Consider the following 25037-nt stretch of genomic DNA (forward strand, 5'->3'; position numbering starts at 1 on the left):
TAATATTTCCAGGAAAGGTTTATTCAGAAAAAGGGTACCTGGCGTGCCTGGGGCCTGTCCATGCTCAGCCTGGCACCATCTGTGGTGGGAGCCCAAGGGTTGTGCTGGTGTTACGGACTTTCAAGGATGCCCAAGGAAAGGCAGAACCTCATCTGGAATGAATTACGCGCTTTTGAAACATGAAGTCTGTGGTATTTAAGGAACTAGACATGTGAGATATCCTTAGGTAGGTACTAGTCATGTCTTTAGAATCTCGGCTATTTTGAAGAGCCTTCGTTCTGTGAGCAGCCTGCCTTCTGAATCAGGGGCATTTGTTGATTTAATGATGGTTTTTTTTTCCTCAGGATTTCCTGCAAGAGGTCCTGGGCTTGTTTACCTCTTGGTCCACACAAATATTACCAGAGTGTGGCAGTTGGACCATCACATACTCTGTGGACAGTTGATTTTTAAGAAGCCTAATCTAGGCTAGCTCCACACAGACAGCTCCTGGGGCAATTCATTTATATTTGTTGCCTGCTTTTTGGGTTTTCTTTCTTTCTTTCTTTCTTCCTTCCTCCCTTCCCTTCCCTTCCCTTCCTTTCCCTTCCCTTCCCTTCCCTTCCCTTCCCTTCTTTCCTTTCTTTTTTTTTTTAATGAAAGCTCCTATCAGCAGATCCTGATGAGGATCATTCCTTTTGCAGAGATTAAGAATTTGGTGACCAGCGGATCATCACCTGAAAAGGAGGATGTAAAGGTAATGATTCTTTGCCCCTCTTTCTTTTTTGCACTTTTCCCCAGAGCTGAAGTAGAAGTGAAGATCTAGTGGTAATAACAAATTTATCCCCCGCCCAAAAAAACACAAAAACAAACCTCCATGTGTACCCCATGTCACATTCAGAATAACTTGAAATTCAGTTGGCTTTATTGCATTTTCAGTCTCTACTCTTCATGACCAAAGCTGGCTGTCTTTCTGGGTTGCAGTTGTATATTCAAGATGATTATATACATTTTCCAAAACCAAGTTTTTCCTTAAAGATGGGTAGCTACAAATGTTTGCCAGCAATGTGACTGCAAGAGTACGCTCGGGAGACGTCCTGGGAAGAAAGGACCTAGGGAGGGCTTCCGCGTGGGGCGGGTCCTTCCCTTTCTGTAGCTCCTGAATAACGTTAAGTAAGTACAAGACTAGTTTTGTTGATGTGCGGCGAGACATGTAACATGTCTTCACTGATAGTCTCTGAGGTGGTTTTTTCTGAGTTGATAAAAATCAACAGAATTGGGGCACATGAGTAATTTTTGTCAAAACCCTGCCTGACCTTATCTTTTCCAGTGTGTGGAAAACTTGGTGGTTCAACCGAATGACCACGAAGACCGGGACAGTCTAGATTCGGGTATGTTCCAAAATAGCGCTTTCCCCTGTGCTCCTAAGAGTATGCCAGTCCTGGGTATAGAGAGGACCAGAAGAAAATAAATTTTAAAATAAAACCTTCCTTCCTGGGAGCTTTGTCTAGTTTTCGAAACCGATGCAGATACGTTTTTGTTGCCGCAGCAGTTACAATACTTTGAGTTCAGGGGTTGAAGCTCCACTTATAATCCTTTGAAAAACACACCAAGACAAAGCAATGAAGGCTTTGCCTGAGCAGTTGAGCTCTGAGCCGGACTCTGGCTTGGGACTGGTCCTGTGTTAGTTACCTCGTAACTTCTCTGAGGTAGACACCAGCTTCGGTTTCAGGTGAAGTGACTGAGGCCCCTGGCAGACAGCCTGTGGTGGGACTGAGACTCCTAATTCCATTCTGCCTGGCCCTGAAACCCCAGGCTTACCACCGTCCCATTTTGATGCCCAGTTGCGGGGCCCTTGGAGCTGAGCCGACGAGCCTGCGGAAGGACCAGACGTTGTCTGGGCACCAGGACATCCCATGGCACAGTGAAGGTAGTTTTTCCCTGGGACTGGACATGTTCATCTGCCTCCAGATTCTAGTTCACATCTTCCTAGGGCATGTCCCCAGGTCTCCCTGGCCGCTTGCTGGTTCTTGAAGGCTAATCTGGACCCTAGAGTTCCCCTTTGAGTTTGAGCCTGAGGAAGCTGTTGGAGGCTGGAGGACATACATAACCTGGGCCATCAGCTGATGTCTCCTGTGGGCCCCTGGGTGGTCTGTGCAGACCTCTGGGGCTGAGTGGAAAGCCCCGGCGCAGAGCTAGGTGCTAGGTGTTGCCGGGAGGGGGGTGGTATTAGCGGTGGTAGAGGAGTGCTCAGGCTGATGTGAAAGGGGGGAAGACCGAGATGATGCCCAGGGCGAGTTTAGTAGTGAGGGGGGCCAGGCCTGGAGCCTCGCGGCGCAGGGGTCTTGCTGGAGGCCGGTGGAGTGTTGTTGGCACATTTGGCAGGCACGGGCAGGACAGTGCCAGCGGTGGGGGGCGAGTCATGAAGAATAAAGCAAGGTGAGGAGCAAGCACGACCGTCAGCGGCCGTTGGCTGTGCTGCCCGTAGCCTGGCTCTAAGCCAGTGGTGTCTGCCCGATCTCTTTGGACGAGGTACTACCACTGAAACTGGAACAGAAACTTAGACTCTGCCAAGCAATTCGCACACCTTGAATATTTCTGCTATATAAGGTAAGGGTAATGATGTACTTCCAGAAGAGGGGAAGAGGAAGGGGAAATGGAAGCAAACAGCTCAGTTTAAATGACTCTTAGAGGCCATTAAACCCAGGAGCATAGCTGCTGCTCGAGCATGCAGGATGTCTCATCTACAAATTACATCATGCTTCCAGGAATGTTAGCTTTGAAGAATGTTTATCAAGACAAATTGCTGGAGGAGGGGGGGGGATGTCGGCTGTTACAAGTATTACATAGGATGATTTTAATTTTCACTTTTAAAAACTCCATTCTCAAACCGGTACATTTGCTGGGTAAGAAGCCCCGTGGTAAGGAGAATATAGTAGCCTGATCTAATCGGTGTGTTTTGTCAGTAACATCATTGTGTCTGAGGAGGATCGTAATAAATGATTTGAGACAAACTCGTATGACTTTAATCCCCAGTGAGTTATGAAAAGGGCCACAAATGATTGTTCCTTGTGCTAACACTGGCTTTTTTCTTCATTTAAACTTTTAGGATTGAAAAAACTTACCTGACTCTATGCAAAGAAAATGGTAGTAGATTTTAAAAGAACCTTCTGGGACAGAAGGGGACAGGAAGCAGTGAGCAATAGTTGGATGATAAGCTGGAGTCTGGAAATTGAAACTGCTTTTCCACAAGGCCACTTCCAAACTGTTGTGTTATTTTATATGTGCTTACATTCTGCTCAGTCTCCAAGGACATACTGATAAATGTGGGATCGAGGTTGATTTCTTGGCTGACTTGTATTAGTTAGTTTAGCGTGCTATCGTAAACTACATCAGTGCTGTTACAGTAGAACGTGCTGTGACGATGGGCATGTTTTAGAGCTGTACTGTTCACCATGAATAGTAGCCACAGAGGTCTATTGTGTGTGTGATGTATGACTGTGTGGCTGAGGAATTAACGTATAACTTTAGTTTTTATTGCCCCGGAAGTTCCCTCTGTATCGTTGACCATCAGAGCATCAGGAATCCTACTGGCCATTGGTTCATACACTGCCAAGGACTGTTGATTGCAGGGATGATGTCTTGGGTGGGTAATAGCTGGTAAGCTCACCCAAGCCAGGGCCTCTGAACCACCTCAGCGAGTAGTAAGGGGATGTTCAGGAGTGATGGCTCTGTTCTCTGTGGATGCCATAAGAGCCTCAAAGGGGAGAATGTCAGCTGAAGGGCTGGGATCCTGTATTGGTGCTATCAGAGTGCAGACCGGAACTTCTCAGCGTGTGTTCCCTTAACATTGAAGGCATGTAGAATGGAGAGAGAGGGCAGAGCATTCAGAGGAAATGAATTTAGAGAACATAGATGAGATGGGTCAGTAGAGAAATTAAGAAGGCAGAAAGAGTCTGTCTGGCTCAAGTCTGCAGGACTCAATAGGATTAAGAAATAGAAGCTCAATAGTGGGCCCCAGCAAATGCTGTGCCAAGGAGAAGGGAAGTGAACATCAAGCACGAGCAAGGGGACAGCTGTGAGAATTTGGAGGGATGGTGAGCTTCAGCTGCCTTCTTGGAATCCCACCTGCAAATGAAGATGCATAAACCATCATTGCACTAGCCAAATTGCGAATGGCTTGATACGTTGCTGTCTTGTGAACTCTACTTTTAAAGGGTTGAATTTGAAAAAAATAGAACTGTGCCTCATTAGAAATGAAGATTTGCAGTTAAAAGTTAAGTTTGTCCTTGAGGACTGGCGAATCAAGAGTGCCAATGTGGCAGGTGAATTACAGAAGCTCCTGGAAGGTGACACTCCTGCTCTCTTAGCAAGTGATACTCCAGAGTGTGAGTGAAGTTGTGTATGTCAGACCAGATTTAGTGACATTCAGACTGATGTTGATTTTCCTGCAGTAATTTATCAGCCATGTCCTGCATTGGACTAAAGATGGCTTGAGAGTTACCTACCTACAGCTGTACATTGTAGGACTATTTGGATAGAAAAAATGAAGGATTGGTGAGATAGAGTGGTTAAAACAAGAACCATGTGAGCATGTTTTAACTTTCCTCAAGGGACAAGATAGGAGGGAGGTAGAGACATTAGGGGAGGTGGTGATGGAACTGGTTGACATCATGGTTCTGTGCTTGAGAAGTCCCAGTACCTTGAAGCTCTGGGCAGGAAGGAAGGCTGCATTTACTACTCCAGGTCTGGCTGGCAGAGAGTGGGCCAGAGAAGATTTCATATAGAATATCATGTCAAAATAAGACTTTTGGAAAAAATAATATTTTTATTTTTAAAATTTTTTAATTTTAACTCTTTTTAAAGATTTTATTTATTTATTTGACAGAGAGAGACACAGCAAGAGAGGGAACACAAGCAGGGGTAGTGGGAGAGGGAGAAGCAGGCTGCCTGCTGAGCAGGGAGTCCGACAAGGGGCTCGATCCCAGGACCCTGGGACCATGACCTAAGCCAAAGGCAGATGCTCAATACCTGAGCCACCCAGGTGCCCCAAAAATAATATTTTTAAATTGTGGAAGCAATAAATGCTCACAGTAGAAAAATTGGGAATTTTAGAACCTGTTGGAAAAGAGAGAAACAACCCTATATTTTGCCCACCCAAAGCAGCTGCTATTAAACTTAGCTGTATTCCTACCAGTATTTTTACGTGCATCTATTTTTAACATAGTTGTGATCATGTAAACAATGGAATTTTGTGCCCTGTTTTATTCATTTAACATTATATGCCATAAGTAAGTTCTGTGTTAGTAGGTAGTTTAAAATGATTCTGTACATTTTTCTACAAAAAATAGGGGTTACTTTTCTAAGAAGAAGGGGAAAATGTCTAGATTTTGCCAGTCAGTATTTATCAGTGAGAGGAAAAGCTCTTCTTTTTATAATATGTATTGTTTGATTTTATAGAGGGACCTGATTTTCAGTATATGCTGAGGTTCGAATCCCAATTATTCTTTAGTACTTTGGGTCACTTCATTGCTATTACTGTTGGTTGCCTATATGTAACATGAGAAAAAGAAAACCTTTTAATCTTTTAGTTAGTAGGTGTTGGGACCTGGGAGGTGTGGGTACCAAGGCTCTGAGAGATAAACCAAAGCTGGTGTGGGAAGAAACCTGACCTGATACCCCAAAAAATTGATCCAGACCAGTCATGAGAAGGAAGCAGAAATAGACAGAAATGTTCAGTAGGAAGCAGAGTGTTTCAGATTGCTTAACCTAGACAGCACAGATTTTCAGGACTACAGAAAAGACCCAGAAGGAGAAACAAAGGTGCTATATAGGAAGCTTAGGAAAAAATATTTTCAGTAAACGGAAGCTGGAAGGAAATCATTGGAAGATCCAGAGGATCAGCCCCTCTAGAGCAGAATGTTTGGGGTAGTACAAACTCGTTTTTTGGGATCCCCATTTGTGGGTCTATCTGGGAGAGGTTCAAGCCCGTGGATTTCAGTGGTAAGGTGCGTGGAGACTGTGTAGTGAATCCTGCTGGTTTGGCATAAAGCACCAAATAAGTAGGGCTAACCGGGTTAGTCTTTGTTCTCTTATATTAACTAAAAGTTTAGAAATAAATTAATGCCGCTAAGTTATACAACCATATAAAACAGCACTTTTAAGTTGTTTGTGGGAACAGTTTTGAGATGATTCCAAACATCAGGGAATCTTAAGATCTAGGACCCATGGGATGCCTGGGTGGCTCAGTCGGTTAAGCATCTGCCTTCAGCTTAGGTCATGGTCCCTGGGGTCCTGGGTCGATTCCTGCATCAGGCTCCTTCCTGAGCAAGGAGCCTGCTTCTCTCTCTGCCTGCCTCTCCCCCTGCTTGTGCTTTCTCTCTCTCTGACAAATAAATAAATAAAATCTTAAAAAAAAAAAAAAAATCTGGGACCCATGTCTGTAGAAGTGGGCCCTCTGTTGGCTGTTATTTGATAACATATGTGTATCTATGTTGAGATCTCAAGAATGTTAAACATGAAGGAATATTTAAAAAGTGTCAGGGAGAAGGAAACTTAGTAGAGCTCTCAACCTTCTGAAAAAGAAGTTTTGAAGTCTGATTTTTGGCAGATCTTTCTCTATGCCCCAGGCTACAGAATCTTCTGTGGATTCCTTTGTGGTGGTGGGGGGGGGGCAGTTTTTATTTTTACCATAAGCCAAAGCTTATCAGTGATTGGATTTTGAAATAAAGGAGCTGGGGCTAGGAATGGAGAAATAACCTAAGACCACTGGGAATGCAAAGTTATTTGTAAAAATGGACTCGTATTCCTTCTGTTGTGTTCAATGAAATTTTCTTACTACACTTGTTGAGGTTTTAAACGTTTTTGGTAGAAGAAATTACTGACTTACTGGAATTCTGCTGAATATTACAAGCTCTGTTTGGGTCCTTTACTATAAGTGTTCTGCCTCTTCTATTTGTGGCTTCATTGTTTGGGCATATTTTCCTTGTGGAATGTGAATAAAGCATTTTTCTTTAAATTAGACAATTAGAATATTTATTGGCAGTATTCTATCCCATGAATTAAAGGATTGTGGGACTTTTAGGTTAATATATACTATAAACTAGAGCACATGAAGAAACTAAAGCCTTACTGGAGGTGTATAGTATCATATTGCTTTTCTTCTGATGAAAAAACACACATACAAACACTGTGTTAAACTGGAATTCCCAAATCTACTGTCTGATGAAACCATGAGTCTTATGCTTTGCCTATTATTAGCTCACAAATGTAAAAAATGCAAAATAAAAGTGAGTTAAGGTTAAGAGTTGCATAGGCACTCAATCTGTGGTTCTAAACTCAGCCTGCACATTGGGATTACCCTTGGAGCTTTAACAATACTGAAACCTGTGTCCATTCCCAGAGAAATCTGATTTAACTGGTCTGGAGTGAAGCCCACACTTAGAGTTCTTAAAGTTCCCCAGGTGATTCTCAGCGTGGCCCAAGGTTGAGAACCATGACGTACTTCCTTGAGGGAGCTCTGCCTTGCTGAAATCACCCCTTCCTGGGGTTTCCATCTTTTTAGAGTTGTGGAAATGTGGTTCTACTTGTATTGCAATAGATGGCAAAAGCAATGGAATGGAAGCCAATTTGTATTGGGTTTGCAGACTTTGAATGAGTATCATCATCAATATCCTCATAGATACGTGGGAAATGTAAAAACTTCGGAAAAAAACTACTGAGAGAAAATCCAGTGATTGTCACTTGCTTTCAGAGTCATTTAATGACATAAATGTACCTGTACATTTCCAGGTACACAGATGGAGAGGAAGCGAATTGGGTTTACACTAATATCATAAGGGCTTTACAAGGAGGCCTGCTATTTGTATCCATGGTACAAGCCAAACTGCCTTTTGCTTTCATTCAACAAACCAACTTAATTTCTGAAATGGTAACTGAGGGAGGGGAAAAAGGGCAGTTTTTTCTCTGAATTTTAAATTTTCTTTTTTTTTTCATTTTATTTTTTCATCATGATAAGTGTACTCTTTAATCCCCATCCCCTATTTCACCCATTCCTCCACCAACCTCCCCTCTGGTAACCAACAGTTCTCTATAGTTAAGAGTCTGTTTCTTGGTTTCTCTCTTTCTCTTTTTTCCTTCAGTTGTTTGTTTTGTTTTTTGCTTGTTTGTTTTGTTTCTTAGATTCCACATATGAGTGAAATTATATGGTATTTGTCTTTCTCTGACTTATTTTGTTTAGCATTATACTCTAGCTCCATCCTTGTTGTTGCAAATGGCAAAATTTCATTCTTTTTTATGGCTGGATAATATTCCATTGTATATACATACCACATCTTCTTGATCCGTTCATCAATCAATAGACATTTGGGCTGCTTCCATACTTTGGCTGTGTAGATAATGCTACTATAAACATCAGGGTGCGTGTATCCCTTTGAATTAGGGTTTTTGTATTTTGGGGTTAAATACCAGTGTGATTGCTCAGTTGTAGTGTAGTTTGATTTTTAATTTTTTGAGGAACAGGCATACTTTTCCAGAGCAGCTGCACCAGGTTGCATTTCCACCAGCAGTGAACAAGGGTTCCTTTTTCTCCACAACCTTGCAAACATTTGTTGTTTCTTGTGTTTTTGATTTTAGCCATTCTGACGGGTGTGAGGTCATAACTCAGTGTGGTTTTGATTTGCATTTTCCTGATGATGAGTGATATTGACCATCTTTTCATGTGTCTGTTGGTCATATGTCTTCTTTGGAGAAATGTCTGTTCATGTCTTCTCATTTTTTAATTGGGTTATTTGTTTTTTGGGTATTGAGTTGTATCCATTCTTTATATTTTTTAGGTTAACTAACTATTGGATATGTCATTTGCAAATATCTTCTCTAATTCCATAAATTGCCTTTTAGTTTTGTTGAGGTTTCCTTCACTGCAGAAATTTTTTGTTTTGATGTAGTCCCAGTAGTTTGCTTTTATTTCCCTTGCCTCAGGAGACATATCTAGAAAAATGTTGCCTGGCTGATGTCAGAGAGATTACTGCCTGTGCTCTTTTCAGGATTTTTGTGGCTTCAGGTCTCATAGTTAGGTCTTTAACCCACTTTGAATTTATTTTTGTGTATGGTGAAAGAAAGTGGTCCAGTTTCATTCTTTGCATGTGGCTGTCCAGTTTTCCCAACACTGTTTTTTAAAGAGACCATCATTTCCTCATTATATATGAATTCTAAATTTTCATTCTCCAAAATAAGATCCTCAACTCCAAATAAACATAGCTTAGTGAATGAGTAAATCACACAGGCTTCATCCCTAAAGATTCTATTTTGATGTTTAAGTCAAATGATTAGATTATAAAATTCAAACAAAAATAAAATATTAAGGAAACTACTAATTTGTAAAACATGAAACAAATGAAAAATAGGAAATATGTTCTGGAAATAATATTTAAAATTTTTACATGGAAAGTTAAAATTCAAGCCACAGATTTCTTCCCCTTTTCTTGTGCTGAAATCCTTGAGTATACCAGTGTGTCCAGAAATTTAATAAAGGAATTGCTCTCACAGAGGAATCCCTTGGCTCTGGGCTTCATTGCAGTGTGTAGTGCGCTTATGTGAGTTTAGGCTTGCTCTTTTTTGAGTACCAGTGGTTAATCCCTTGGAAGGGACTTCAGGGCGGTTAACGCTTGTATTCCCTGGCATGAAAGCTTACAATTTATCTGGACAAGTTGGTTTAACTTTTAGAGTGGCTAATTGAGAAGACATTGTTATGAAATATGGCCCCTTACTTCAGGCATGAGCAAGAAAGCCAATAGAATTTATTCTTCATAGTGTGAGATTCTGTGGAAGGATGTGTATGAGCTAAAGTATAGAGAAGTGGTACCATTGCAAATTGAACAGGAGATCTACTAGTAAATGTGGTTCTTTATAATAATTAAAATAACAAAAAAAATCACAGAGTAAAGTTGGAGTTATCCAGAACTTAAGTGGAAGACTTTGAGTAAGCTAGCTGGGTTTCATCCATGCTCTTGAGATTTGTCTGCCAATAAGATTTCTGTGATCTAACCGGGAAGACGCACCTACCCTCAGGTGCACATGGGAGCCTCTCACTGTGGTTGCCTCTTGGGAACCTATTAACTCCAAAGAGACACTATTTGTTTATGAAAAATTAAAATTAGTTTCAGCATATCATCTTTTAATGTCTACTTAGCTTTGTCAGAGCTACGCAGTTACTTCACATGATACTTTAGGCAAAAGAAAGTGGACTTTTATGCATGACTTGAATTCTGCATATATGATTAAGTGATGCAGTCTTTTAGCATGAATTCCGCAAACATCCATCTAGTGAACATAGATTCTGTACTTTTTGCCTCATCCTTTAAAATTTTTTTAAATTTTATTTTTAGAACAGATTTCAGATTTGTAGAAAAATTATAAAGATAGTTATGGAGAGTTCCCACATGTCCCTCTTCCCCTATTAACAAATACTATGGTGCATTTGTTCAAATGAGTTAACCGATATTGATACATTATTATTGACTGAAGTCCATACTTTATTTAGATTTCCTTCGATTTATCTAATTTCCATTTTGTGTCCCAGGATCCTCTCCAGGATACCATATTATATTTAGTTATCATGTTTCCTTAGGCTCCTCTTGGCAGTGAGAATTTCTCAGACTTTGCGTGTTTTTAATTATCTTGACAGTTTTAGGACTACTGGTCAGATATTTTGTAGAATGTCCCTCAGTAGGTATTTTTCTGATGTTTTTCCTGTCATTATGTTGAGGTTATGGGTTTTGGGAGGAAGACCACAGAGGTGAAATGCCATTTTCATCACATCAATGGTGTATGCTGTCAACATTACTTAAAACTGTTAATGATGACCTTGATTATGTGGCAGAGTAGGGTTTGTCAGGTTTCTTCACTGTGAAGTTACTCTTCCTCACTACTCTTCGCATACTCTTTGGAAAGATGTGCAGCCCGTACTTCAGGGGTGGGGTGTCCTCTGTATACTTCCTTGTGGGCAAATAAATAACTGGGAATTCTTCTACATGGGAGACTTATACTTGCCCCTCTATTTATTTAATCATTTATGTCAGTATGCATTCATGGGTATTTGACACTGCATCCTAATTTAGGACTGCTTTATTTGTTGAGAAGTGGTCTAGCTCTCACAGTGGGGGATTCTTCTAGTTGGCTTCCTTGTCATTTCTACACATTCCCCTCATTGTGGGATTTTTTTGCTGTTTTTTTTTAGCGGGGTGAAAGTTTTCTTTATGATACTATAATGGTGGATACATGGCACTGCATTTGTCAAAACTCAGGGAACTTTATGGCACAGAAGTAAACTTCAATGTGTGCAAATAAAAAAAATGAAGTTGGAGGATCCTTTGATGGAAGCAGAATGTGACAAAACAATTTAACTACTAAAAATGTATGAGATTCCTTACTGTAAGAGATGAGAAGTTTTCAGACCTCAGTAACTTTGGAAATGAGTAGAGTCTATAAGAATAAAGGCAAAATAAACTGTACATAAGCACTGTCCTCTAGGTGATAAAGTTGTTTCTCACAGGGATACAGGTTATCAGTTTTTATACCACTGTAACAGTGCGCTGGAAATGAACAATTAAGCAAATGGATTATAGACATTATTGTTATGTTGGAGTGGTTGGGAGTTGGTAGATAACCAAGGGGAGGAGGCTAGAATGATCTGTGTGCTGATGAATTAGAGTTGGCCACATTAGTATGCACGCATGATTAGTTAACATAGATATGCATGGTTGCATGTAGAAATGTTTATAGATAAATGTATATAAATAGGTCAGGGCACACTTGGAGATATTTCCTTACTCTGTTGAGCGGGACTAGAAGTAACAATACTCTAGTAGCATATTCAGGATCAGCCACCCTTTATTTAGCTTCAGAACTGTGGAATTGATAGATTTGAGTTTACATTAAGACTAAGTTTTTTGCTCATTTTATATCTCCTAGTTCACTTATATGCATGTGAATGACCATATACAAGCCCATAGAACAGTAAGTTGAACTCTGAATGTTCAAATTGATTAAAAAAAAAAAGTAAGTTTGTAAATAAGTTTGTGGCATGTAAGAGACGTTTTTGGAAAGGTTTGGGAAAATGGGAATTGGAACATTAGCAGAAAAAACCTAAAAGGTAGATGTTGCTCTCCCTAATTGCCGTGGCTCTTCCTGCCAAGAGGAATCTCTTTCTCCCGAGGCTATGACAAGACATGTGACTGTCCCTCCACCCTTGCTCTTTTCACCTTCCTGGCTCATCTCCTTTCTTCTCCCACTTCTAGGACCCTTCACATTCAGTATTCAAAGCTGCTTCTCTCCGACAGAGTCAAAATTTCTCCTAATTCATTGTTCAGAAACATCTAGCCAGTTTGTTCTACTTCTTTTCTTTGAGGTTATGCCAAGGATTTCAAGGTTTAAAACAGAGATCCAGGAAGAGTCTTTTTATTTTTTTTTCTTAAGAGTATCATCTGAATAGAAACTGATACTTGTAGCTATTGTAACTGCTGGTGGAAACCTTGACAATGTAATTCTTGAATATGTTGCTTTGTTTGTAAATCTACTTTCCTGTCCTTAGTGTTTTGGATATTTCTTCTTACACTACACGTGGATATGTCATAATACAAGTAATATCTTGATGGACGTTTAGGCTATATCCAATTTTTCCCCTAAGGTAGTAGGGGGATATAAAAACCTCTGAAAGTGCATGCAGGCTTTTTATTCAAATAAACCAAGGTAATAAAGGTAGATAAGAAACAAAAAGTATTCTTACGTTTAAAGTAAGGTGGCATTAGGAAATGGTGCACCCTAAAAGTCCAGTGCATGACAACAGTGGTTGTCCCGTGTTCCCGAGTTATGTCTGTTTTATGTGAGATCAATTTCGTGGGCTCTGTTTCAAAAAGAGAATGGGGAAGTCGGGAGAAAATTAATCATTCAAACCTTGGGATGACTGTACTCACGACTCCATGGCTCTGAGTGAGTGTGACAGCGGAGATGTGAAGGTGCTGTTCCCACTGTGCTTCTCAGAATGAGCGCATCTTTAGCACATGGATATGAGCTATGCTTTGAAAAATCCTTATTTTCTGTATAGCATGGTCTCTCAGAGCCAAGCATTTCGCTTGGTGCATAACCGAAGTCACAATGTTCTCCAACAAAGAAGAACTGCTTGTATTGAACTCCAGGAGATGACATGGGGCCTCCTAAGGGATTTTGAGGAAGATTCTGACCATCTCTGAGTTTCACCTAAGGCTACATTATGTTGCCACTGTGCGGGCTTAAGTGAGCCAGGATAGGCTTGTCCTGGTGTTTAGGGGTCTTGTCTCCTCTTGCCGGTGTTTTTTAGTGACTTTTTCCAAGAATGGTGTCTAGCAGTGTTAAAATCTGTGGACTCTGGTTTTTAAACAATAGAACAGAGAAACAAAACAAATCCTCCTCCTCTTTCAGTCTTAGTATGATTGTCTTGGAACTTCTTTGCACATTTGCATGTCTCAGTTCAGAAAATCAAGCCATTACTCCTGAGGTAAAGTTAGGGTTACTTCAGTGTCTATAATGTACAAGAGAATACAATGAAAGGGAAACTTTGTCTTTATTTAATAGTTAAGCTAAAACTTAATGAAAACTTATATTAAAAACTAATGATGTCTTAAAAAAACTAATGATGTATGGTGACTAACATAACATAATAAAATTAAATTAAAAAAAGAAAACTTACATTAAGTTCTTTATCTTTATGACCTCATTTGATCCTTATAACTCTTTGTAGTATGGATGTTATGACCCCATTTATATGAGACAACTGAGGATCAGAAAGTATGAGTGACACTAAGTAATTGAGTGACAGAACCACTCTCCAAGCGCAGATATATATGACTCCAAAACCCCACAATTTTCCTTTTTACCTTATGGCTCCTTAAAAATATGAGTATGACACAGTTCTTGCACTCAAGGCATTTTGGGTCTCACTGGAGGATAAGAAAACTGTATAAATACTGTAATTCAAATCAAAATATAAATACCCTTCTAAGAAAGATTAATTTCACCAAGGTTGAAAAGTGGGTGATGTGTTGTCATGACATGAGGAGAATCAAGGGCAGCTTCCCTTCCACGTGGGTCTTCCCCACAGCTGAAGCTTCAAGGCAACAGCGTCTGCCCTGGATGATTGTAGCCTTAAGGAGGTAATTTTTTCTTTTTCTTTTTTTTTTTTTTAAGATTTTATTTATTTGACAGAGAAAGACACAGCGAGAGAGGGAACACAAGCAGGGGGAGTGGGAGAGGGAAAAACAGGCTTCCCACTGAGCAGGGAGCCTGACGCGGAGCTCAAGCCCAGAACCCTGGGATCATGACCTAAGCCGAAGGCAGACGCTTAATGACTGAGCCACCCAGGCGCCCCTGGAGGTAATTTTCTAAGGATTCTCTAATTAAAGGAGGCACAGTAAGGCTGATGAAATCATTCACAGTCTTGCATTGCAATAGTTGTAGAATATCCTGATGAGAAAGTGGCCTTGGGAATATGTCCTTGAATTCTGCCGACTGCAGTTGGAATCAGCCAGGGAAAGCAAAGAAATTAATCCATTGAATATGAATGAGATGTAAATAACATCTTGAATTAATTTAAATGCAATCATACTGGTATAATGGGGGAAAAAAGTGAATTACTCTAGAAAACAAGGAAGATAAATGACCCACATTTGGGGAAAGTCTTTGGTGAGCAATAAAATGAGCTGTCCTAAAAATAGAGGTGTGCAAACAATATTTTCTACTTCACTTTATGTGTTACTTAATGCTATATAGCTGTCAGTGGCAATCATTTCACTTTTAAAATATGTCAGTAAATAAAGCAAATAAGAATAGAAAATCTTGTTGAGCTTCTCACATGTATTTTTTCGGTAGTTCTTTTTTGTTGTCAGAATAATTTTCATGTCAATAATCAATTGATAGATAATTGGTCAATAAGCCCTGTGATTTGGGGAGAACTAGATAAAGATGAATCTACTTGGCACCCCAACTACCAGAAATGTGTTTTACAAAGATTTTTTTCACATTTCTCTTGGGATTGTCCTGACTTTCTTCTCATGTATCACTCATGGTCAGGAGAGAAATAGCTCTAGTAGTTTGTTGACCTGGGATTTATCCTGGTTAAATGGCTCTAAAACTTAAACATACACGAAAAATGAGAAAGATAATACTATCTCCTGATCCGACACTTAAATTTTAATTTGATGACTGTCTAAACAGGTGGAGGTTCCCTTTCTTTAGTCTACAGACCTCTCTGAGGCAGCCGAGGGTCCATGGATCTATGTACACCCGAAGTATTTCCTGGAGCCTTGGAGGACAGTGGGCTTTGTTGACTCACAAGTCCTCTTCTATTTTTTCAAATAAAGTTACTATTGTGATGAATAAAATGCAAATATATTTTAAACACTTGACACAAAGCTGCAGGAACTCTTGCAAAGCTACATATTTTCTGTAGCATAGGGAATATAGTCAGTGGTACTGTAATAACATTGTATGGTGACAGATGGTAGCTCTACTGAGCATAACATGCAGAGTTGTTGAATCACTCTGTACACCCGAACCTAATATAACATTGTGTATCACCTATACTTGAGTTAAAAAAATTTTTTTGAAATACATATTTTCAATCAGGATGTTAAATAACATTTACAGATGACATGTAAAACTTTTCCATCCATAGGTTAAGAGTAGTAAGTGTAAATCGTTCATTCATTAATCACATGCCTACAGTGTCCCTGGCACTTTCTTAAGCTGTAAAACTGATAATGAATGGAAACACTCATCTTCAAGACTTTATTTTCTTATGAAAGATCCATGTGCACTTAAACTCTCTTACCTGATGTAAGGATTGAGAATAATTTATTCTTAAAATTGCATCTAATTAAGAAAAATACATAATTATTTTTCAAATAAAAGGCCACAAAGTAGAACATATACTAATGTTTATTTTGACTTAGTTGTAGTGCTTACAACGGTCTCCTAGTTGCATTTTGTTATTTGTATGTTATATTTATGTAGCAAACCATATAAAAACATAGGAGTGATTCATGTAATTCTAATTTTGATTTGCATTTGTAATTAAGTGGTTTCTCCCCTTGCTCCAGTTCTATCGGACCTCTCACCCACTCCGCATCCAATCAGACAGGGTTAGCTATTAGGGAGCAGGTTACGCATCTCTTTTCTGACACAGCATGGCATGATAAAGCCAACAGTTTGGGAAATACTTGGAGTAAAGATGAATTTTTTTTTAAAGATTTATTTATTTGAGGGGCACCTGGATGGCTCAGTCAGTTAAGCATCTACCTTTGGCTCAGGTCAGGATCCCAGGGTCCTGGGATGGAGCCCCGCGTCAGGCTCTCTGCTCAGCGGGAGCCTGCTTCTCCCTCTGCCTGCCACTCCCCCTGCTTGTGCTCTCTTTCTCTGTCAAATATATAAATAAAATCTTTAAAAAAATATTTATTTGAGAGAGAGAGAGTGAGCGAGCACGAGTGGGAGGAGGGGCAGATGGAGAGGGAGAAGCAGACTCCCCACTGAGCAGAGAGCCGGAAGGTCCCAGGACCCGGAGATCACAGCCTGAGCCGAAGACAGTCGCTTAACCGACTGAGCCTCCCAGGCGCCCCTGGAGTAAAGAGGAATGTTAATTAAGGCACATTGCTGTGCTTCAGATCTGCAGAGTCATACAGACCTTCATATTGTTTCCACAGTCTTCGTTTATTTGGGTGTCTGATGACCTCACAAAAGAAAACACACCGTTTCCTGCTATCAATAGTACTAAGTAAATGCTTAGAAGAGACTCCCCTCTGAGACTTGGGGTGTGCTTTCTTCTGTCCCAGATCTTGGCTGCTGTGCTTGAGCTTCTGTGGGGCACGTGTATCTTTGTGCCCGTGGAGAGAAGGGAAGTAATAGTGTCCCCAGTCAGGGGGAGGTGGTCATGGGCTTCTACTGAATGCTAATTACCAGAGGGTTGTTCACGGGGACTGGGGACCAAGTAAGGATTCTTGGTTTGTGGTAACTTAGTCACTAGCTCTGTTGAGAGGGACTGCAGGTTTAGAGCCAAGCTCTGAGGGTGCCCAAATCCTTATGATTGGAAGCCAAACTTGGTGACAGTTGAAGCAAAATGCCCCAATTGTGCCGAACAGGAGTAGATGACTTTTCATGTATTTAATAAGCACAATTATCTCTAACACTTAAAGCTTCCAACTACTTTAGCTTTAAAGGGATGGCGAGACTAGATTGTTAAAGGAATTATAAGAGCTGTTTTGACCCTAGAATCTGAAAAGCTGCCGATACTGTCAGTGGTATAAAAGTGGATTGCTCTGGAAAACTCCCTGCCCTGTGTATGCTGGCTTTTACTTGCCAGTGTCCTGAGCTTTCTGGCTGTCCACACTTGGAAACCTCAGCCTTGATGTCACTGTGCAGGGTGGCTTTTCTGAGAGTGATCCTCTAGCACCAGAACAAAATAGGTACCTGCATTTGGAGGCTTTTCTTGAACCCCAGGCAGCTCTCTTTGAGTTCACAGTTACCTTCCTTCTTCATTTCCATTTCCAGCCACGAGAAGAGGGGAGTTAATGATTCATATGCTCTCAGTGACCTTTTGAATAACTGGACTGTGATCTACCAGTGCAACTCTCAGCTGCCTCTCTCTCTCTCTCTCTCTCTCTCTCCTCTTTTCACTTCCCTAGTTTGGCTTTAATATTTACAGCCTCCTTCTCCGTCTACATGCCTGGACGCCTGAAGGAAGCAAAACATTTATGGCCTCTCCCTCCCCGTGTGCGGGAGCTTTTCACCCAGCCCCATTCCTTCCTTTGACATCACCCGGGGAGACTCGGGAGACTTGCCTCCTGGCTGGGGACGCCCGAGTTCTTCCTGAGTCTCTCATGTTGAATCTGTTGATTGAAGCAAAACAAAAAGATGGATTCTGACTCGGACTCCCCTTTTAACTACTCATGGCCTTCCTTCCCCAAAATGAAGATTCGACGGAGGGCATCCAAGCAAGGTAGATCCTGGAATCTTTTATTTTATTTCCCTCCAAGCCAAGCCAGGGAGCTTTGTCTTCTTACCTTTCTTTTCCTTGTTGCTTTGCCAGACTGTTTTCTGATGAAGTGCAAGTTTACACATGTTTATATAAAACTCTCACTCTAAAAATTCTTTCCAGAGAGGCTTCAGACGAGTAGGTTTACTTGTTCTTTGGTTCCTTTCACTTTGACTCTGCCTTTGTTCTATATTGTACATGTGCAGTTTTCTTTAAAAAACAAGGGGGGGGGGAGTTCAGTACAAGGGAAATGTTGCAGATTCACTTGATCAGAGTTACCTTGGAGTTACCTTGACAATAGAGAGTCCTGTTGACTTAAAGAACTATGTACATATTCGATAACCTGTCTCTGCTGCTTTTGTGTTTTCAAGCAGGTGTTTTTTTTTCTTTAATTCTTTACTGAAGAATAATGTTCCATTTTAGACTATTGATTTTATAGTTGCTCCAAGGAAGGGATTTTAAGAAAGTAATTTAAACAAAAAAGCCTGTGTATCTCCAGGGGATCTAGTTATATATTAAAAAGTTTATTAGTAATTACCAAGTAGGCAGGACACTTTACTGCCCAAAGAAAAAGTCATTTATTTGTAGCATGATTTTTTTTTTAAAGATTTTATTTATTCATTTGAGAGAGAATGAGAGACAGAGAGCATGAGAGGGAGGAGGGTCAGAGGGAGAAGCAGACTCCCCCCTGAGCAGGGAGCCCGATGTGGGACTCGATCCAGGGACTCCAGGATCATGACCTGAGCCGAAGGCAGTCGCTTAACCAACTGAGCCACCCAGGCGCCCTATTTGTAGCATGATTAATAATGCAGTGTGCTATGCCACTCATTCCCCCTTGCAAGTCATTCTCGACATCCAGGGAAATCAAGGGCCGAGTTGGTGTTAGGGTACAGGGGAGGTGTCCTCGGTCTCCACCGCCCCCTCCTCAGCTGGCCTCAGCAGGTGGCCATTGTTGCCTTCTGAAGTTTACCAAAACAAGAAAGTTGGTGACCCATCTGTCCCTTATCATGTGTGGGGAGTATGTGGTTATGTTTTTAATTCAAGGAGAAAGGAACCTTTTCATGAACTTCAAGGCAGAAGGGATGTTTCTGAAAGTGAGCTGTCTCTAGCTTTATCCTTACGGAGCAGAGTTCTCTATTCGCCGGAACAGAATGACCTATTGAATTACCCCCTGCTTTTTGATGAGAAAAATGGAGGCTGGCAGTTGTCAACATACCTGGTTTGCCTCAAGGACCTTTTTTCCTTCTAAAATAAAATAGAGGTGTGTGTGTGTGTGTGTGTGTGTGTGTTTGCATGTGTGTGTTTGCTCTTTGGCTAGAATCAAGGCCACCCCCAGGAATAAGATTGGTTACACATCCAGTGCTGGTAGAAAGCCTCAACCTGAACAAATTCCCTATGCTGCTCAGCTGCCATCCTTGAAATTCTATTACTGGGACTTAAAAATGTTGTACAACATTCCACTTTTCTGTTGTGTGTGTGTATTTTTTTTAAAGATTTTATTTATTTATTTTAGAGAGAGTGAGATAGCAAAGAGAGAGCACGAACTGGGAGGAGAGGGAGAAGCAGACTCCCCATGAGCAGGGAGCCCGATGCTGGACTAGATCCCAGGACCCTGGGATCACAATCTGAGCTGAAGGCAGACGCTTAACTGACTGAGCCACCCAGCCATCCTTCTGTTGTTGGGTTTTAAACTTAGTTTCTTCTTTGGGGGAAAGGGCCGTGATAAATGCAGCTTACTATTAAATGGTTCAGGAGGAAAAACTTTATGTAAGAGATAGCTCGAGCATGTGCATGTAAAAGCACGCTCAGACACATACAGAAAATGGAGTCAAAATGTTAACCATAGGTAAATCTGGGTAAAGGTGATATCTTGGTGTTCTTTGTGCCATTCTATCTTTCCTGGAAGTTTGAAATTATTTCCAAATAAGATTTTTAAAAACTTCTAAATTCCGAAAGTGGGGAGATACACTCTTTCATTAATTCTTCGGGGTGAATATTCTGGTGCGGTGAGGACTGCTTGAGGGCAGCTTGCTGTTCTGTAAGACTATGAAATCTCTGTGTTCATTCTAACTCATTTCGGTTTGGGGAATGATCTTCATATGTTTTTGTGCCTGGCCAACTGACCGGATGCCTGTGTAGCTGGGGCCCTGCGTAGCCTAACAAACTGGGGCGATGTGGGATTAATGATTAGAAGACCAGTGGAGGAGCTTGAGAGTCCAGTGGAGCCGTAGGGAGTGCATTAATCACGCTCTCCTTTGAAATCTAAAATTGGAGCACAGCCAGTTTGAGCTACAGCAAGAAGTCATAACGTAGCTATGCTTAAATTAAACTCAATTCAAGTGAAAGCAGGTACTTGGGATTTGAAAATAATTATTGCAGCTAATAAACAAATGACAAGTGGAAATAACGTTGGTCGCAGACAGCTGGGAATTGACTGCGTTCCCTGTTTGCATTTGTCACTAGACGATGATGGCCAGTTGTGAAGAGTGGGTTTCGTCACGCTGCACTGTTGGCTAGACAGAGTCCCAGAACTGTAGGCTTTAGGGATGACCTGATCCACCTACCTCATTTTACAGATGAGTGTGATGGGTCGGAAGAGGTGAAGTGGATGGAGAAGTAGTCATGTGTTCGACAGGCATGTCCAGAATGGCAGGCATTGTCCTGGAGGGTGGGGGCGAAGTGGTGAACCAGACAGATACTGTCCCTGCTTATAGGGATGTTAGCACTAAGAATGGATCCCACATCTTACAGGATCCAGACATGTCACCTCTATATAGTGGAAGAAACACCAAGAAACTGGATTTTTTCAGCCCTGTCGCCTGTCTGTGCCGGAATGTGGTCTCCAGTCTCTTGTAGGATGATCTAATGATTTTTGTCAGTCTTTAAAACTAAGGTGGATTGTATTTCTTGCTCATTCTTCTAATTAGTATGGGTAAGTTCTGGTCACTTGGGAAGTCAGGAAGGAGGTTTTGAAGGCTTAAATTTTCTGCCTCTCATATTTTGTTGGAAATACTCTCTTTTATTCACAATATGCTTCCTTTGTCCTGATCCCCCTTGTTAGTATTCTGTCTTTTAATACCCCATCCTGTCTTTATTATCACTGCTCTTTGATAGACACATATACAAGTACACAATGCTGGCTTGTTTCAAGAGATGTGAAAATAGAGAGGGTTTGGCAAAAAGGGGAAAACTAGATTAAGCAGAAACCCACCAATACTTACGTCAACTAAACAGTGAATCTAGTGCTTTCTTATCCCCATGCTGTCAGAATGGAAGGGAAAAGGATTAACTTAGAAACAGTGCCTTTGGAAGTGACCATGTCTAGAAGGGAATGTGATATAAGCAGAGGGTGAAAGAATTTAAAACCAAGCTGCCTCAGAAATATCCTGGGATTCTCGAAAGTTGCCCCTTGTCATTCCATGGGCAGCCTCAGGACAGGCTGTACTGGGAGCCTTGTGGTTAATGATTGGGGTGGGCTAGCATCCATGACGGTTCTGCTTCAGAGACTCCAGGAATGCCTGGACTTTTGTTTTGTTGGTTTCAGTAGGAGATTGAACCACAAAAATTAATGTTTGTAAATCAAAGATTCAAAAGTGCAGGGGTTGGAACTTACCTCAGTTAACCATAATTAGTCTCCAGTCTTCAAAATGCATTCTTTAATATAAATCATCGGGACCCAGTGCCGTTCATCTACTTAGGCAACTTCTGTGGCTCTCGCCTGCTCCAGCTCACATCCTGTGCCTCTCTGATGAGAGTGTGGAAGAGAGCCTTCCCCCACCATGTGCTGGTGCAAAACCAGTCTGTATTTGACGGAAGAGGCTGCGCCTCACAGAAAACTTCATAACCTGGGAGAGCTTAGGTGGTACCACATCTTGTGTAGCTGTAGTCAAAATGAGAGTTTTGTGGTGCTTTATTAATCATCATAGCCACTGCTTACCAAGCTGTGGTAGGCACTTTACATATAGGATATCTGATTCTCAAAATAACTCTGTAAGAGAGATACTTCCTTTGTCTTCTAAGCGAGGCAACTGAAGCTCAGCGAGTTGTAAAGTGATTCCTATGGCCATGCCAGGAAATCAAGGAACAGTTACCATGGTGGAATAAGGAAGGAGAATGAGTAAGCGAGTGACATCCAGATAAGGTGTTTTTCATGAGTTAGCCTGTAAAAGATGTGTATGTTAGATAGATGTGGTCGTCACCTTCATTTGTTAGGTGGGGGCTCTGAGGCCCAAGAGTAGGGACATTCGTGGTCCAAGATAAAGACCAATAGACGAAGAGCAAGTCCTACAACGAGGATGTTGACTTGAGAGGTTTTGTTCTTCCCAGGATGTTGTACCACCTCTTCGTAGAGGGAAGGGATAATGAACTTCATGGGTAGCTACCTATGTTTGAAAGGTGCCATTTTGTCTCACCATCCTAGCTTCTCCCTCTCTTGTGACTCTTTGACTAGGAAAAGAGGTGGCGGTGAAAATTCTGGAGGAGTAAAGTGATAGAGCCATTTCTCTGTCTTGATAGACCATACGCCTAAGTATATAGTCCTGCCACACATCATCGCTTGGGTAGGAAGAGATGGACAGATGTGTGCAGCTCTGGGTAGTTGGCTGAGGGGAGGAAGAGGCAAGATGAATTGAGAAAGGATGGGATGGGAGAGCTTTCAGCATGTTTTGGAAAGTTCACAAGTTTGTCTCAGAAAGGTCAAGTTAGAGGGATTGAGTTTGCTGGGAATGGAGATGAGAATCATCAGACCACTGTTTTGGCCTTTCCTGTAAGCTCATTTAGGAGGGCAGGTACATAGTCTGAAAAATAATCCCCTCACACAGCGAGTATTTAAAGTATGATGACATTTCAGAAGGTTGAATGATAATTTTCAAAGGTGAGTTACTTTTATTTCGTGGCCTTACTTGTTCTCTTCCATGTTTTCCCTTCTTTCTTTCATGAAGTTTCACTGGACACATATGTAGACTTCCATGTACATGTGTGTATTCAGTTCCAGAATTCCCCCAAAGGATGCCTGAACACCGTAGGGGGAATAAGTCACTACAAAAATCCTTATTGAGGAAGAGAAACATTTTCTTAAAGGTGACATACCTGCTAAGATTTTGTTGGCTCACAATGAAGATAGTGTTTACCTTGAGAACAGGGCAGTTCTGATTTCTGACTCTGCCTGGAAGTCTACCTTGGTCCACAGAGGAAAGGAGGCAGACTACAAGCCCCTTGCCAAACAACAAGGCTACATACCCCTTGGGGCTCCCTTTAGTTCAACAAATATTTGGCCAAATATGTGAAACTGATTTTTTTTTTTTTTTTTTTTTTTTTGCCAGCTTAAATTCCTGGGCAAGATGTATTTCTGCCTTAATCCCTATAATGGAAGGAAGGCACTATTCCAGTTATCCCATGTTCAGGGGCTCTTCCCTACCACTCCAGTTTGGGGCAAGAACCAATAATTGTTTATTCAGGTATAATAAGCCAGAAAGTGATGAATCCCATAGGAAAAATTAGGAAAAATTACTGTTGAAGTTCAAGGTGAAGCGAGGAATGTCAGTTTGAAAAGGGGATGTCATTTTAATAGCCTGTGGTGAACTGGTAGGGTTTGAATAGGCAGGTGGTTCCCTCCAAGCAAATGGGCAGAGTTAGACATACATAGAGTGTATCAAAGTGATGGGAAATAGCCCAGGCTCATACACTGTTGACTCATGGTGTTATGGAAATGTAGAGAGATGCCAAATACTGCATTGGCCTAGATGATTATTGTTGTCTGCCTATCCTCCTGCCCTTTGCTGAACAGCTTTCAGATTGTTTAGAGGGGGCCCCTCTGCTGCTCTGGCCATAGGTCCAAATGATGCTGCCCCCTTCTCAGGCGACCTTGCCTTCTTGGGTGCTTGGGCTGGGCATCCCGCTCCGGCTGGGGCCAATCACAGCATCCCTCCTTGGCCAATCAGAGTCCTGCCTTGGGATTCTTGAGACTGGAGTTTGGAAGGACATGTCTCCCTTCATGAGTGGCAGTGTCAGAAGGTATGAGGGGAAGCCATTTGCTGGGAAAAAACAGTCTGTGGTAGGAGGAAACGCTGCAAACATGTAAAGAGAGAAGCACTTGTGTGGTAGGGTCCTGCTAGATTCCGGGCCCTTGTTCCGTTCCCTGAGGTCCTGTTGCTGCTCAGGTGCCTCCCTCTCAAGCCTTGGGTGTTAAATTCCTGTGGTTCTGTGACATGTCCTCACATGCTTTCAGTAAGTCTTCTCTCTCCCCCTTTTATTTTTATTTTAGCAAATTCACGTGCATATGCTCCCACTTCTGACTAGAAGTCTCCAGCTTGTCCTGTAAGATGAAGCTTAAAGGTGTTTGTTTGTTTTCTGCAAGACTTCCCTGAATGCCCTTAGTTCATCATGCTTTTTCCTAAAAAAAAAATTAAATTTATTTTTTTTCATCATGATAAATGTACTCTTTAATCCCCATCCCCTATTTCTCCCATCCTCCCACACCTACCCTCTGCTAACCATCACTTTGTTCTCTATAGTTAGGAGTCTGTTTCTTGATTTGTCTCTCTCTCTTTTTTATTCCTTTGCTCATTTGTTTTGTTTCTTAAATTCCACATATGAGTGAATCACATGGTATTTGTCTTGCTCTGACAGACTTATTTAGCTGAGGATTATACTCTCTAGCTCCATCCATGTTGTTGCAAATGGCAAGATTTCAGTCGTTTTATGGCTGAATAATACTCCATTGTATAAATATACCGCATCTTCTTTATCCATTCATCAGTCAGTGGACACTTGGGCTGCTTCCATAGTTTGGCTATTGTAAATACTGCAGTAAACAGAGGTGTGCACCTGAGTTCATCATTCTATCCTTTGTGCCTCTCTGGCTTTTGCATGTTTTTATAATAGTGGCCTCGTTAGTGCATCACAGCTAATATTGAGTGTCTCACCCTAAGACACTAAATTCTTTGAAGACAGAGCCTAGATGACCTATTTTCACACCTCTACTGCCTGGATAACAGAAAGCAGG

At 41.3% G+C, this 25037-nt stretch overlaps 1 protein-coding gene across 13 annotated transcripts in view; it reads left to right on the top strand.

Moving 5' to 3' along the window:
- The window catches only part of ARHGEF28 (Rho guanine nucleotide exchange factor 28), a 314565-nt gene that overhangs the window by 177697 nt on the left and 111831 nt on the right, over nt 1–25037 (top strand). For 10 of the 13 annotated variants that reach the window (XR_010413099.1, XM_045896431.3, XM_064596234.1 and 7 more), the window contains 2 exons: nt 681–733; nt 1307–1367. The exons of 1 other annotated variant lie outside the window; for it this stretch is intronic. Coding sequence is in view for 11 of the 12 variants with exons in the window: in XM_045896431.3 (XP_045752387.2) it covers nt 681–733; nt 1307–1367 (114 nt within the window). In the remaining variant the exon portion in view is untranslated. Of the gene's footprint in view, nt 1–680; nt 734–1306; nt 1368–1557; nt 1907–17528; nt 17999–25037 lie in introns of those variants that run through there. 2 more of the 13 variants (XM_054512409.2, XM_045896464.3) reach the window with 2 other exon arrangements.

Source organism: Mirounga angustirostris, unplaced genomic scaffold (assembly GCF_029215605.1).
Source record: "Mirounga angustirostris isolate CCGP_5_RB_7025 unplaced genomic scaffold, mMirAng1.0.hap1 SCAF_7, whole genome shotgun sequence".
Classification (NCBI taxonomy): domain Eukaryota; kingdom Metazoa; phylum Chordata; class Mammalia; order Carnivora; family Phocidae; genus Mirounga; species Mirounga angustirostris.